This window comes from Austrofundulus limnaeus, unplaced genomic scaffold, assembly GCF_001266775.1.
Source record: "Austrofundulus limnaeus strain Quisiro unplaced genomic scaffold, Austrofundulus_limnaeus-1.0 Scaffold680, whole genome shotgun sequence".
NCBI classification, from domain to species: Eukaryota; Metazoa; Chordata; class Actinopteri; order Cyprinodontiformes; family Rivulidae; genus Austrofundulus; species Austrofundulus limnaeus.
The window spans coordinates 42,942-55,158 of NW_013953082.1; the positions used below are offsets into that span (position 1 = coordinate 42,942).

The 12,217-nt window shown below is 36.6% G+C and overlaps 1 protein-coding gene across 1 annotated transcript in view; it reads left to right on the forward strand.

The window, feature by feature from the left end:
- Positions 1-12,155, forward strand: part of ccz1 (CCZ1 homolog, vacuolar protein trafficking and biogenesis associated) — a 20,410-nt gene extending 8,255 nt beyond the window's left edge. Inside the window, exons 10-17 of the mRNA XM_014027754.1 lie at positions 380-461; positions 797-858; positions 7,123-7,234; positions 7,528-7,561; positions 7,734-7,851; positions 9,929-10,087; positions 10,702-10,829; positions 10,934-12,155. Of these exons, the coding sequence (XP_013883208.1) occupies positions 380-461; positions 797-858; positions 7,123-7,234; positions 7,528-7,561; positions 7,734-7,851; positions 9,929-10,087; positions 10,702-10,829; positions 10,934-10,989 (751 nt within the window). The 3' untranslated portion in view covers positions 10,990-12,155. The remainder of the gene's footprint in view (positions 1-379; positions 462-796; positions 859-7,122; positions 7,235-7,527; positions 7,562-7,733; positions 7,852-9,928; positions 10,088-10,701; positions 10,830-10,933) is intronic.
- Positions 12,156-12,217: the final 62 nt, after the last annotated feature.

A 12,217-nucleotide genomic window follows, 5' to 3' on the forward strand; every position in this document is an offset into this window, starting at 1 on the left:
GATGTAAGCAGTGGTGGTGGGGGGGTTCTTGCTTTTCTCTGCAATGAGCCATCAAGAAATTTGAGAACATTTTAGACTCTTACTGTGAAAAAATAAAATGCCTTCTGTGAGTCCCGCTGCTGTGGAAGTAATAAAGACAACAGCTTGGATTGTTTCAAATAAAATTGTTAACATGTTAAWTTGTAGTTAAATCAGTAAGTGTGTTGTAGTATTTATGGTATTTATCACTCGTTACTGTTATCTTCACAAGCTTTCACTTGTAAAGAACAGACCACACCTTAAATAATTAGGATATTAAARCATTTTGCTTTATTTTTGATCACATCTTTTTTGTGGCGGCTATAAGGTGTGACTTTTGTCTTCATGGTCGTGTGTGCAGGAGTGGGCTGGAACAGGACGACATGAGAATCCTGTACAAGTATCTGACCACCTCGCTGTTCCCCAGGCACTCAGAACCAGAGGTATGTGGACGGTGGAAACGAGAGTCGCTGAATTAAACTAAGAGAAATTGATTTAGTTTCTTGAAACGTGAACTGTGGAAAATAATGATCAAAGAAAATGTGGGGGTTGTTTGAAATGTCTTCAGCTTTAAAAAAAAAAGTGTAAAATGAAGCTGTTAATGGAAAGCTACTGATTTTATTTAATGAGTTTAATTAGTAGTAAATGTGTTTAATTCATCTGGTAGRACAGCTTATAATTGTGGCTTATGTTTAGCATAAAATTCAACGCTATAGGCAATCCCACACATTTTAATAAATTTATTTTGTCCTTTTCTCTTTATTTCATCTCATCCCAGTTGGCYGGCAGAGACTCTCCTCTGAGGCCAGAAGTTGCAGGAAATTTGTTACACTATGGAAGGTAAATCCCTAATCCTTTATGCGTGCCTAACTGTCTTATTTATTTTTTTAATCTTGCTCTGTGCAGATGGACAGTTTGTACCAGCAAATCCTGGACACATCAGGAACAATGCTCTGAATGTGCAAACTAGTTTTAACACACATTTGTTTTTTTGGGGGTGGGACGCTGATAAATACATTACAAAAGCTTCTTGGCTAAACAGTGTTATCACCAAGGTAAAGTATGTCAATACTGTCTCTGTAGCTGAAAACAGTTTGCTTTAGTGCTAGATTAGGGTTAATTAAAGGAATTAATGTTTGCTGAAATAGGTCCAAGTGTAACTGGTGACCCATCATGAGACAGGAAATACAGGATTTAATGCAACATAAGCTTACTTTATGAAAACAAGATAGTTCTGATAAATTAAATTATGGAGGGCTGGAAATAGCCCTGAGAAATCCTGACTTTTGAAAAGAGGGTTTTATTCTTCAAAATGAAGGAGTGAAGACAGAGGCAGCAGAGGGAGACAAAAAAGAAAGCACAGGTGTTTCCCCTCACTAAAAACAAATACATATGTTGTAAAAAATGAAAACAAACTCAATTTTAGGGAAATAGAGAACTGGAGGCTGAGGAAGAACTACAGCTGTCATACCACAGTTTGAATTTAGATTAAAAATGGCTGCTATAAAGACCAAAGTCTGGCTTTGTTAAATGGACTCATTTTGTTCCCTAATTTCAAAAATTGTTTTTATACCGACCTGGAGTACTTGGTGATTTGTATGGTAAACGTTTGATTCATTTTTGACACAAAAATTTGATTAAAATCAGGAAAATGATTCTATAAGTTAGTTTGTATAAACATCTTGTGTTGCTGTCTAAGTTTGAATGTTGGTTTGTATTTAATTACATTCAGTTGTTTTGAGATTTGGACACGTGGTTAACCTAAAATGGCCAGTAACACACCATTATAGTTTCAGAGATAATGTTTACTAAACTTGATCTGTTACTTTTAGCATCCGATTACATTTTATTTGCCAACTATTTTTTTGTTGTGCATGAACTAGACCTGTGGTCCTCAACCCTGATCCTCAAGGGCCACTATCCTGTAAGTTTTAGCTGCTTCCCTGCTCTTCAGCAGAGATAATAAAGTACTGAAATAAATAAGTAAAATTAAAAATACCTCAACATAAAATGACTTCGCTAAAAATTAATTTAACTGATAAGAAAAGTACTGAAGTAAAAGTCATAAAACTGCTCCCAGTAATCAGGGAAGTAAAAATGGATTTACACACACTCTGTGAAGTGTTGAATTTCCTTAAACTGGTTCCACTTAAGGCCCTGTCACACCAGACAACTTATGCCAACTTATGAAACATTTTCAATACCAGCTTCAATGTAGACGTCTTTAAAGGGATCCGTGATTAGTTGTAACATTAGACTTTATTTGATAAACATATATTTTAACTGTAAAATAAAGACTGTAAAAATACTGTAGGATGTTTAGTTTTGTAAATTTTTAAAAATGTATTTTAACACGGATGAGGCCATTTTATTTACTCACAAAACATTCTGGGTAAATGATGACATGGATAGATCCTCGGTGTGAGCGAGTTATATCCACCCTGAAGGTTAATCTTGGACAATATCTGATGATCGACTCTTTTAAATGAAACCAGAGAGCGTTGACAGAGAGGAGAAGGTAGAAATGWCTCADYCTGKAACTGAAAATATGGATGGAGGACAACAGAGCTGCTTCATGGAAGAAGAACCTCAGCTTAGCCTGTTAGCTTTAGAGTTAGCCCCGACGCTATGATTGATTGATTGATTTTATTTAGCAATAATATTGTATGTACATAAACATCTAGTACATTCATTATTAGTACTTGGATAACACAAGAAAGTGAGAAACACTTATTTCCATTGTGGTCCAAAAATTAAGTGACAGAGTTCTATGGGGGAGAATATAGACACAATGATGAGAAGCGAGGTACAATGATGGAGAAAAAGGTTATTAAGTTTCAGACAGTCAGAAAGGTATGCAGATACAACAGAACAGATAAGAATATGAGAAGATGAGTTTGAGTTTGAGGGCAYAGTGAAGGGATTTAACTCCTCTTCGTGGAGACTGTTTAGTAGAAGATTTTTTCCCTTTGATTTAAAATTCTCTATGCGGTGTATTGACTGTATTTGTGTTGGGAGATCATTTCATGCTTTGGCTCCAGAATAGCTGAAAGAAGTCTGACCGAAGGATTTTGAGGTGGGGATAACTAGAGACAGTGGGCCAGATCGGGTGTTGTTGCACTTTTCATTTACAGTGACCAGGGCCTTAAGACGGGAGGGAGCTTTTCTGTGCAGGATATTATGTATGTGATTTAGCTTCAGTTGTTTTACTCGGAGGTGAACTGGAAGCAGTTGAGCCTGAACAAACTCAGAGTGACCTATATGTGTACGAGGATTGGCATTCAGGAGGTACAGGAGTATTTTATTTTGTGAAGTCTGTAGCTGAGTTTTCAGTTTTTTGAGAAGGCCTGAATACCACGATGTACATGCATAGTCATAATGACTTTGTATGAGAGATGAGATTAGCATTTTTTTTAATGTTGAAATGTCTTGTCTGCCTGTACAGAAACTTAAGTTTGGCATTAGATTTTCTGATGACAGTGTCAGCTGTTTGACTGCCTGAGAGTGTTTCATCCAGCACCACACCTAAGTATTTAACACTTGGTTTGCTGGAAAGGGGGTGGCCATCACAATTAACGTCCAGTGGGTCTTTACCATTGAGCCTTCTTTTGGATCCAAAGAAGATTGTTTCTGTCTTTCTGAGATGAAGAGATAGCTTATTGTCTGTAAGCCATTCGTGGATAGAGTGAAGTTCTGATGTTAGGCTTTGTTGAATTTTTAGAGTGTCCTTAGTAGGAGAGCTGAGTCATCTGCATATAAAGCAGCTTGCAGTTTACAGCAGCAGACTTGTCATTAACATATATGAGGAATAGTAACGGTCCAAGAATGGAACCCTGTGGGACTCCGCATATCACTTTTATTGTAGTGGATGTTACGCCTCTGATATCTACATACTGCTGTCTGTTAAGTAGGTAGTCCTTGAACCAGTTTACTGCTGGTTTCTGGAGCCCCGGGGCTTCCAAATTACATATGAGAATACTGTGATCCACTGTGTCAAAGGCCTTTTGTAAGTTGAGAAGGACCATATCTGTGAGGTTGTCTTTATCTTGCTCTGACTTGATAAAATCGGTGAGGTAAATTAAGCATGTGTCTGTAGAATGAGAGGATCTGAAACCTGACTGGAGTGCGTATAAAAGTTTGTGGTCTGTGAGATATTGGTTGAGTTGCTCATAGACTGTTTTCTCAATCAGTTTGCTGACAACACTGAGAAATGAGATGGGACAATGGTTGCTAACCTCAGTTTTACTGCTCTTTTTGTGAATAGGGGTAATTTTAGCATATTCAAGTTCGGAAGGGATACTACCTGTTGACAGACAAATTTATAATGTSTGTTAGTGGGGAGGTGATCCATGGCACCATCTTTAATGAATCTGGGGGGTATTTGGTCTGGTCCAGTTGCCTTGTTTGGGTTTAGATTTTGAAGGTTTTTGAGGACAGTGTCCTCTGTTACGTGTTTGAATACAAATTAAGCACCTGAGTTTATCCATTTGCTGTAGAATTGCTTTATGTAGGTCGGGCCAAACCTCCCACGTCCCATGGGTAATTTTATAGTAGAGAAGAATCAACAGTCGAGAAGCACCTGTTAAAGTTTTCAGCCACCTTTTGCTTGTCAAAGCATATATCATTTTTTATTTTGAGGCCAATGTTGTGGTTGGATGTTTTAATGTTAGAGGAGGTGCCAAGGCTTTTCAGTTTATTCCATAGTTTTTTTTTTGGGCTGGTTTTTACATTCTYCCATCTTGTTCATAAAATAGTTTGATTTYGCTTGGGCCTTTTTAGATTGAACCAGGTTTCTTAGTGATACTTATTTGTCATGCCATTCTTGGTTCTTAGTTTTTCTGAACTGACTGAAAGTATGTTTCCTTTGGTGAATTAGGTGGAGAACTTCACCCATCATCCAGAGATCTGTGTTTTGTTTTATACGTACTAGTTTTAAGGGAGCAATTTTGTCTAGAACCTCCAGGAATTTTTTTTTGAACAGTGACCATTCCTCTTCAATATTACTACTATTTATGACTTCATGCCAGTTAATATTACTAAGCAGTTGTTCAAACTCTTTAGTATACTTTTTTAAAGATCRTATTTTAGCTGTGTTGTGTTGGTGTGCTCTAGTTTTTATTATTTTTCTGGTACAGTAGGTCAGCAAGTAGTTGCTTAGACCAGTGCTAATGACACCACTTTGGCTAATTTTTGTCTGGTCAGAAACTAGAATGAGATCTAATATAGAAGATGAAGTTGGTGTTATYCTGGTTGGAACATTTGTGATTTGAAAATAAATGACAAAGAGGGGAACGCAAAAATGACTCAGCCTGCAACTGAAAATATGGATGGAGGACCTCAGTTTAGCTTGTTAGTTTGTCGCGCTAGCGCTGAGCTAATAAGGCAATAGTGTCAGCGCTAGCGCGAACGCTAACAGGCTAAGCTGGTGTTCTTCTTCCATGAAGCAGCTCTGTTGTCCTGCATCCACATTTTCAGTTACAGGCTGAGTCATTTCTACCTTCTCCTCTCTGTCAACGCTCTCTGGTTTCATTTAAGTGTTGATCATCAGATATTGTCCAAGATTAACCTTCAGGGTGGATATAGCTCGCTCACACCGATGACCTATCCACGTCATCATTTACCCAGAATGCTTTGTGTTTAAATAAAATAACTCCATCTGTGTTAAAATATGTTTTTAAAAATTTACAAAACTAAACAGACTACATACAGTATTTTTGCAGTCTTTATTTTACAGTTAAAATATAGGTTTATCAAATAAAGTCTAATGTTACAACTAATCAGGGATCCCTTTAAAATGTTCATAAGTTGTCTAGAGTGACAGGGCCTTAAACTGAGTATAGCAATTTACACATTTATATTTACTCAACTTGGTTCAGTGGAACCAGTTGACCTGACTTGGTTAAATAAATTCACCACTTCATTATTTAGAGTGCATAAACAACTCTTTACATGATGAGTTTGGTCATATTGAAATTGGTAATGTGTAACTTTTGTAATTTTAAAGTTAAATTATAATTTTCATGTTTTGAGTGTTATGTAATTAAAGTAAAAGTTACAATTAAAAAATACTTTGTAAAATTACAAATCCTCAAAAAAAATTTACTTAAGTAATGTAACAAAGTAAACATACTTAGTTACTGTACACTTCTGCGTTTCAGCCGGTCTTCAAGTACTGCCAAAGCTTGTTAATCACTAATTTATTTAAGTCAGGTGTGTTGGAGCAAAGAAACATCTAAACATGCAGAGTAGTGGCCTTCAAGGACCAGTACTGAGAACACTTTTATTTCAGAAAGAAAAAGGAAAATGATATACAGTATCTGAATACCACAGCAAGTAATGGGTGACGGGGGCCTATCTTTGAAAAAATGTTCAAATGTAGCAGGTTTCAAGATGGCGGCCGTGTTCTGGACATAGCCTAAAAGACAGCTTCCCTTTTTCATTACTCTCTGGGATGTTAAATGTAATTTTCCCTTTTCTTTCTGAAATAAAAGGATGTCCTGAGTCTTTTGACTCAATCTGTGAYTCAGTGGTTTCAGGCTTCTGTCATCTTGTCACCTCTGTGGCTGAGTGGTTAAGGGAGTTGTCCTCTAATTTAGAGAGTTGGCAGTTCAATTCCCCACTACTCAGTCTCATGTCGAAGTGTCCCCGAGCAAGACACTGAACTCCCACTGCCTCTGACGTGTGTCCCATCAGTGTATGAGTGTGATTTAAAGCACTGACCATTAACTATGAAGACACAAATATGGTCACAGGTCCAGTTTTTGTCAGGTTTAAAGGGAACCGTTTTTGATTTTTATTCCTAAATAATCACTTTAACATTTACAGCTGAGAATGATAGAAATAAGTTGGTTTGTCAGACACGTGTTTGTCAAGATTAGAATAATTTAWATTGGTAACTTGCAGAAAATGTCAGGGTTTGTCAGACATTTTCATACAMCAAACACTTCTAGGGTCATAGCTCCGACATTTAAAATGTTTTCTGTCTCTTTATCACAAGATGAACCCTTTCTGTTTTAGAACCACGATAACCTTTACTTTCTCCTAAATAAAACCATAAATGTCAAACTGATGATGCATACGCCATGGTTTATTTTATTTTCTCAGGTTTTTAACTGGACCCACGAACCTCAAAGACCCAGAGGCCAAGTTCAGATTTCCAAAAATATTCGTCACAACCCACGGCGGCTACGAGGAGCTGCATCTGGTTGTGTACAAGGTGCGTTCAGACACGYGTGATGCTGTTTCCTGTTTACAGACGTGTCGATGTGGAAACCAATGAGACGGTGGAGGAGTTGCTCATTTTCAGGATGAATCTCATAATATGTGAARGGAGGGATTTGTGTTCTGGTTTATTAATGCTGGATTTAGGATAAAATATTCCACAACGGATGTTCAGGATTAGACTTCTCAATTTTGAAATGAAGTGTATGCCACAATGCAAGTCATCGCATTAATGTGATTTCTGACCTAGATTCTGTGTAACCTCCACTGATCTGCTATTTTTTTCAGGCTATGAGTGCTGCTGCCTGTTTTATGATCAGTGGTAAGTTTAGTTCTGTTTTTTATGCTRAGTTCCTTTATTTTTTTATGGTTTTCTGAAGGTTTTTTTTTTTTTTTGGTATTGTAATTTAGCTTTTTGCTAAGGGCATACTACATTTTCTCCCTCCTACGCCTACAAATGGTTAACTTTCGTCATGTTTTATATTTCCCCCCAGCTTCTGTAGAGCTGACACGAGAGTTCTGCGAGCAGCTGGACAGCTTGGTGGGCCCTCAGCTCACACTGCTGGCATCAGATATATGTGAACAGTTCACCATTAACCGCAGGATATCTGGGTTAGTCACAAATCCACTGCTTTCTAAACTCAGTGTCCTTTAATGGAATTTAAGGAAGTGTGATTAAAACCCCATAGCATCATGACATTGCAACTGTTACACAAAGTGTGTTTCTGTGACTTTTGGTTTCAAACCAGCATACACTCCATAGACAAATTACAATACACTTAATCTAAGTTTTGTAAAAATATAAGGTTTTTGTAAGTATTTTCTTTTATAGTTTATAAATTTTGTCCTCTGCAGAAATTCAGACACCCCAAGATTTTGTTGTGAGTAATTTAAAAAAAAAGAAAGTTTTGATATTGTGTCCAAAATGTTCTTACAGATGACAAATGATACCACTTGCTTGAATTTTCTGGTTCTCAGCAGTTCCCAAAGGTTTCAGTTTGAGACCCTCAAAATAATAGTTGGGGTCATAGGCCTCTAATACCAGTTTAATTATTAAACCTTTATCAAACAAAGGCATCATTACAACACAARAGTTAAGAAAGGTTTTGTCTTTTCAAAATATTTTTTTCAGTCTGAGGAGATTCAGGTAAGCTCAGYCTTCTTACCTTCTTATAGTGAATCAACCAATTTGTCTGTGACTCCTGAAACTGGTTTTCCACATGGAAAAGGAGGACCATCAGCCTAACGATTGATCATTAGTGCCCTGATGGCCGCTTGTTGCTCACAGGGGGCTGAGTCATACTTACAATAACAGCATTGTAAGAGGGGGACAACTGGACATGAAGGCCTCCACCTCTGTTTAATGATGGACGGTCTTTCTTCACAAAAATGGCTTCTTTTACTCCTCTCTCAAACCAACATTCCTCTCTATCAAGGATGAGAACATCTTCATCCCTGAAAGAGTGACCGCTGGCCTGTAGATGAATGTAAACTGCAGAGTATTTGCCTGATGATGTAGCTCATCTGTGCTGGCTCATTCTTTTGAACAGTGGCTGTTTTGTTTCCCCGATGTATAACTGATCACAGTCCTTCTGACACTAAACAGCATACACAACATTACTCTGTTTGTGCCAGGGAACTGGATCTTTGGGGTGAACYAATCTTTGTCGTAATTTGTTTTTGGTGAATAAAAGCCACTGGGACGTTTTGTTTAGAGAATAAACTTCTCAGTTTCTCTAAACTCCTTCAACATATGGAGTGACCGCTGGTTTAGGTCTGGGTTTCCTTTTCACATGATGGCTGCTGGAGTCCTGTTTTGGTTTTGGCCATCAGAGCACTAACAATGGGTTGTGTTTTGGATAAAATATGAAAGTTTCAACAAAGAAGAACCCATCTAGAGAACCTGATTCAACCTTGTAATACAATGATTGAATAATAATTACTTTTTATTTAAACTATTCTGCAACTTAATCAGCTGAATCACTGTTTGGCACCTAAAATACAATCAGACTACAGGAGTAAAAGAGAATTCCACATGAAAACAGAAAAGTTTATCACAAAACAAACACAGATTCACCTTTAATGTTATGGCAGGTAATTCAAAATTTAAATCCACAGATCTTAAAAGTGAAACCATCTACAAAAAATAATAATCAGCATAAAGAATCTAAASTGAATGGGACATTTGTGTATCTCTAGTTGAAAGTTCTCGGTGTTCAGATCCACTGTGTCACTCAGCCGAGCTGGCAGTGATGGATAAGACTCTAATATTACTGGATATCATTGTAGCACTACTTAGGGGTAACTCAAGCACCGCTGCATTAAGGACTGGCATCCTGGTCCACGCTCCTTTAACCCCAGCAGTTAGCTTTAGATAAGTCCTGGTCTGTAATATAAAACCAGCCGTGGCAACTTGATGGGCTCCTAATCAACTTAGTGAAGAATACACTGAATAAATAACGAGGCTCCAAATTCTTCAAGCTGGCACACAAGTCTTTGTCCTGACATTGACTTGGTAATTACACACGTTGATTAAAAAATGTTTTATTTTTACACAACAGTCTGCAGAAATAAGCCATTCAAATGCAATGCTTTTTAATGCACAGAAACCATGTGTAACTACTATAGTGTTTTCATTTTCTCTTTAGTTTATGGATCTGCTTTTATTTATGTTTGTGTGTCCACTCAGGCCAGAGAAGGAGCCCCAGTTTAAGTTCATCTACTTTAACCACATGAACCTGGCAGAGAAGAGCACCATTCATATGAGGAAAACCGCCACCGTTTCTCTCACTTCGGTCCAGTCTGACCTCATGAAGATTCTGGGAGACATCAACTGTGACTTTGCGAGGTACAGCAGAGGACGCCGRCCCTTTGAACCAAACTTTCCTCCTGATGAGAAAATGTATCAAACTAGAAACTCTCATATCATCTCTTACAAAAAAAATACAATTCAGGAGCTCCTAAAATACTATTTATACGTGATGCAAAGCTGAAAGATTACACTTTTACATATTCATGGACTAAATTATGCCCATTACATTTTTGTACCTTCTCATTTTTTTAAAGGGGCAATATCAGTAAGATCAACTTTTTTTAGCTTTAAATCATATTATAATGGTTATCCTTTCATCAAAAACATGCCCAAAGTCTTGCTTTGACTCATTCATGCATGTTTGAGAAGGTGACATAGTTACTTTATTATGGTATAGAATTTAAATAAATGCCTGAGAAACACATAACATTGCCCCTTTAAGTTGTCATGAGATAGAAATAATGTGGAAGTCCCTTATTTCTGTTTGTGGTATTGTGGCACACATGTCTGTATTGTGCATTGCATTAACAATATCAGTACCTCTTTTTGTTCAAGTGGTGCTGTAAGTTTTAACCAGCTCCAATTATTTATGTAACTGTGAAAGCTGCTTGTTTTGAAAGGGTGCTTAGTTCTTCTTTTCTGTCTTCCAGGGTTGATGAAGATGAGGAAATCATCGTAAAAGCTATGACAGACTACTGGGTAGTCGGAAAGAAGTCTGATCAGAGAGAACTGTACGTGATCCTAAATCAAAAGAACGCCAACCTGATTGAAGTTAAYGGTACGTTCGGGCAGTCTGTACATTTGTGTCATTTTTACTAGAATATGCAGTCATAATCTCTACCTAACCCTTTCTTTTGTTGTCCTTTTTTTTATCCATTGCAGAGGAAGTTAAAAGGCTTTGTGCGACACAGTTTAACAACATATTCTTCTTGGACTGAACACAGACGGAGACTGTTTGACACTAAAAAAAAAAACTGTCAGCATTGCAGGATTTCGGTGACAGCATCAGCGTAATGCAATAATTGCATTGTAAAATAATACTATTAAAAATCTTTCTCACCAAGTTTTTTTTTCATTTAACCCACTTATTGTAATTATTTTCCTGTAATTATCTATAAAATACATTTTGCTTGTATGTACTGCATTTCCCATTTTAGTTTTGTTCTGTGTTTTTTTAATGTTATCACAGTGTCTCAGTTTAATTTAAAAATGTGTAGCAGAGAATTTTCCTGTTTTATTTGATGATCAGTGAGCTTTAAGATGTCAACATGTCAGATATATTGTAGTTTGCAAACAACCGCACTAAGCTTAACTCAAGAATTTGTTTTTCTTTGTGTCCAAAAATATATATTTTAATAAGATGTTCAGTTTTGAAACAGATGGTTTTGAAAAATCAATGCAAACTGATTTTTGTCACTGAAATTGTTCTACATTTACTGATTACAGGAACTAATATTTTTACATAAAAGGTGTCATCACTCAGTTTGCAATATCCATAGACAGTTTATGTTTTGTTATGATTAAAAAACTTACATATGGTATTGAGCTATCTTTTCTGAATATCCTAATTTAGCAACTTGATTCGGTCATAAAACAAAAGCAGATTTATTCTGAGCCATTATTCTGATCTGAATAAGACCCAGTCAGGAGTCACCTGATCCCAAATGTTTTTTTTAACAATTAAAAGTTATTATACTTAATGCATGTTTCATCCCATTTTTTAGACCTTTTTCTTTGTAGTATTTATATAGGGTATTATTAGTATAACTAAGCCTACAAACTAAAATCTAATTTTGAAGTTAAATTTTGTTCATATTAGTGGTTACGTTTTACCTGTTGCAAATAATGTAATCCTCAACCTGAATTGATAATTTGACAGCTTTATTTTCTAATCCTGGATAATCCACTTTTATGAAATAACATCTACTGTTGATTATGTTTGTGAGATTGTTTTCTATAATGTCTCATTTTTTCCTGTTTCAGCTCAAGCAAAACATTCACAACCAAACAACGCATTTATTTACATCTAGGGTGTGTTTAGATTTATCAAACGTTTTGAACTAGGTAACAGGACGAATTTACATAATAAATGACATTTAAAACAGCTTTTGAAGTGTGTGTGTGTGTGTGTGTGTGTGTGTGTGTGTGTGTGTGTGTGTGTGTGTG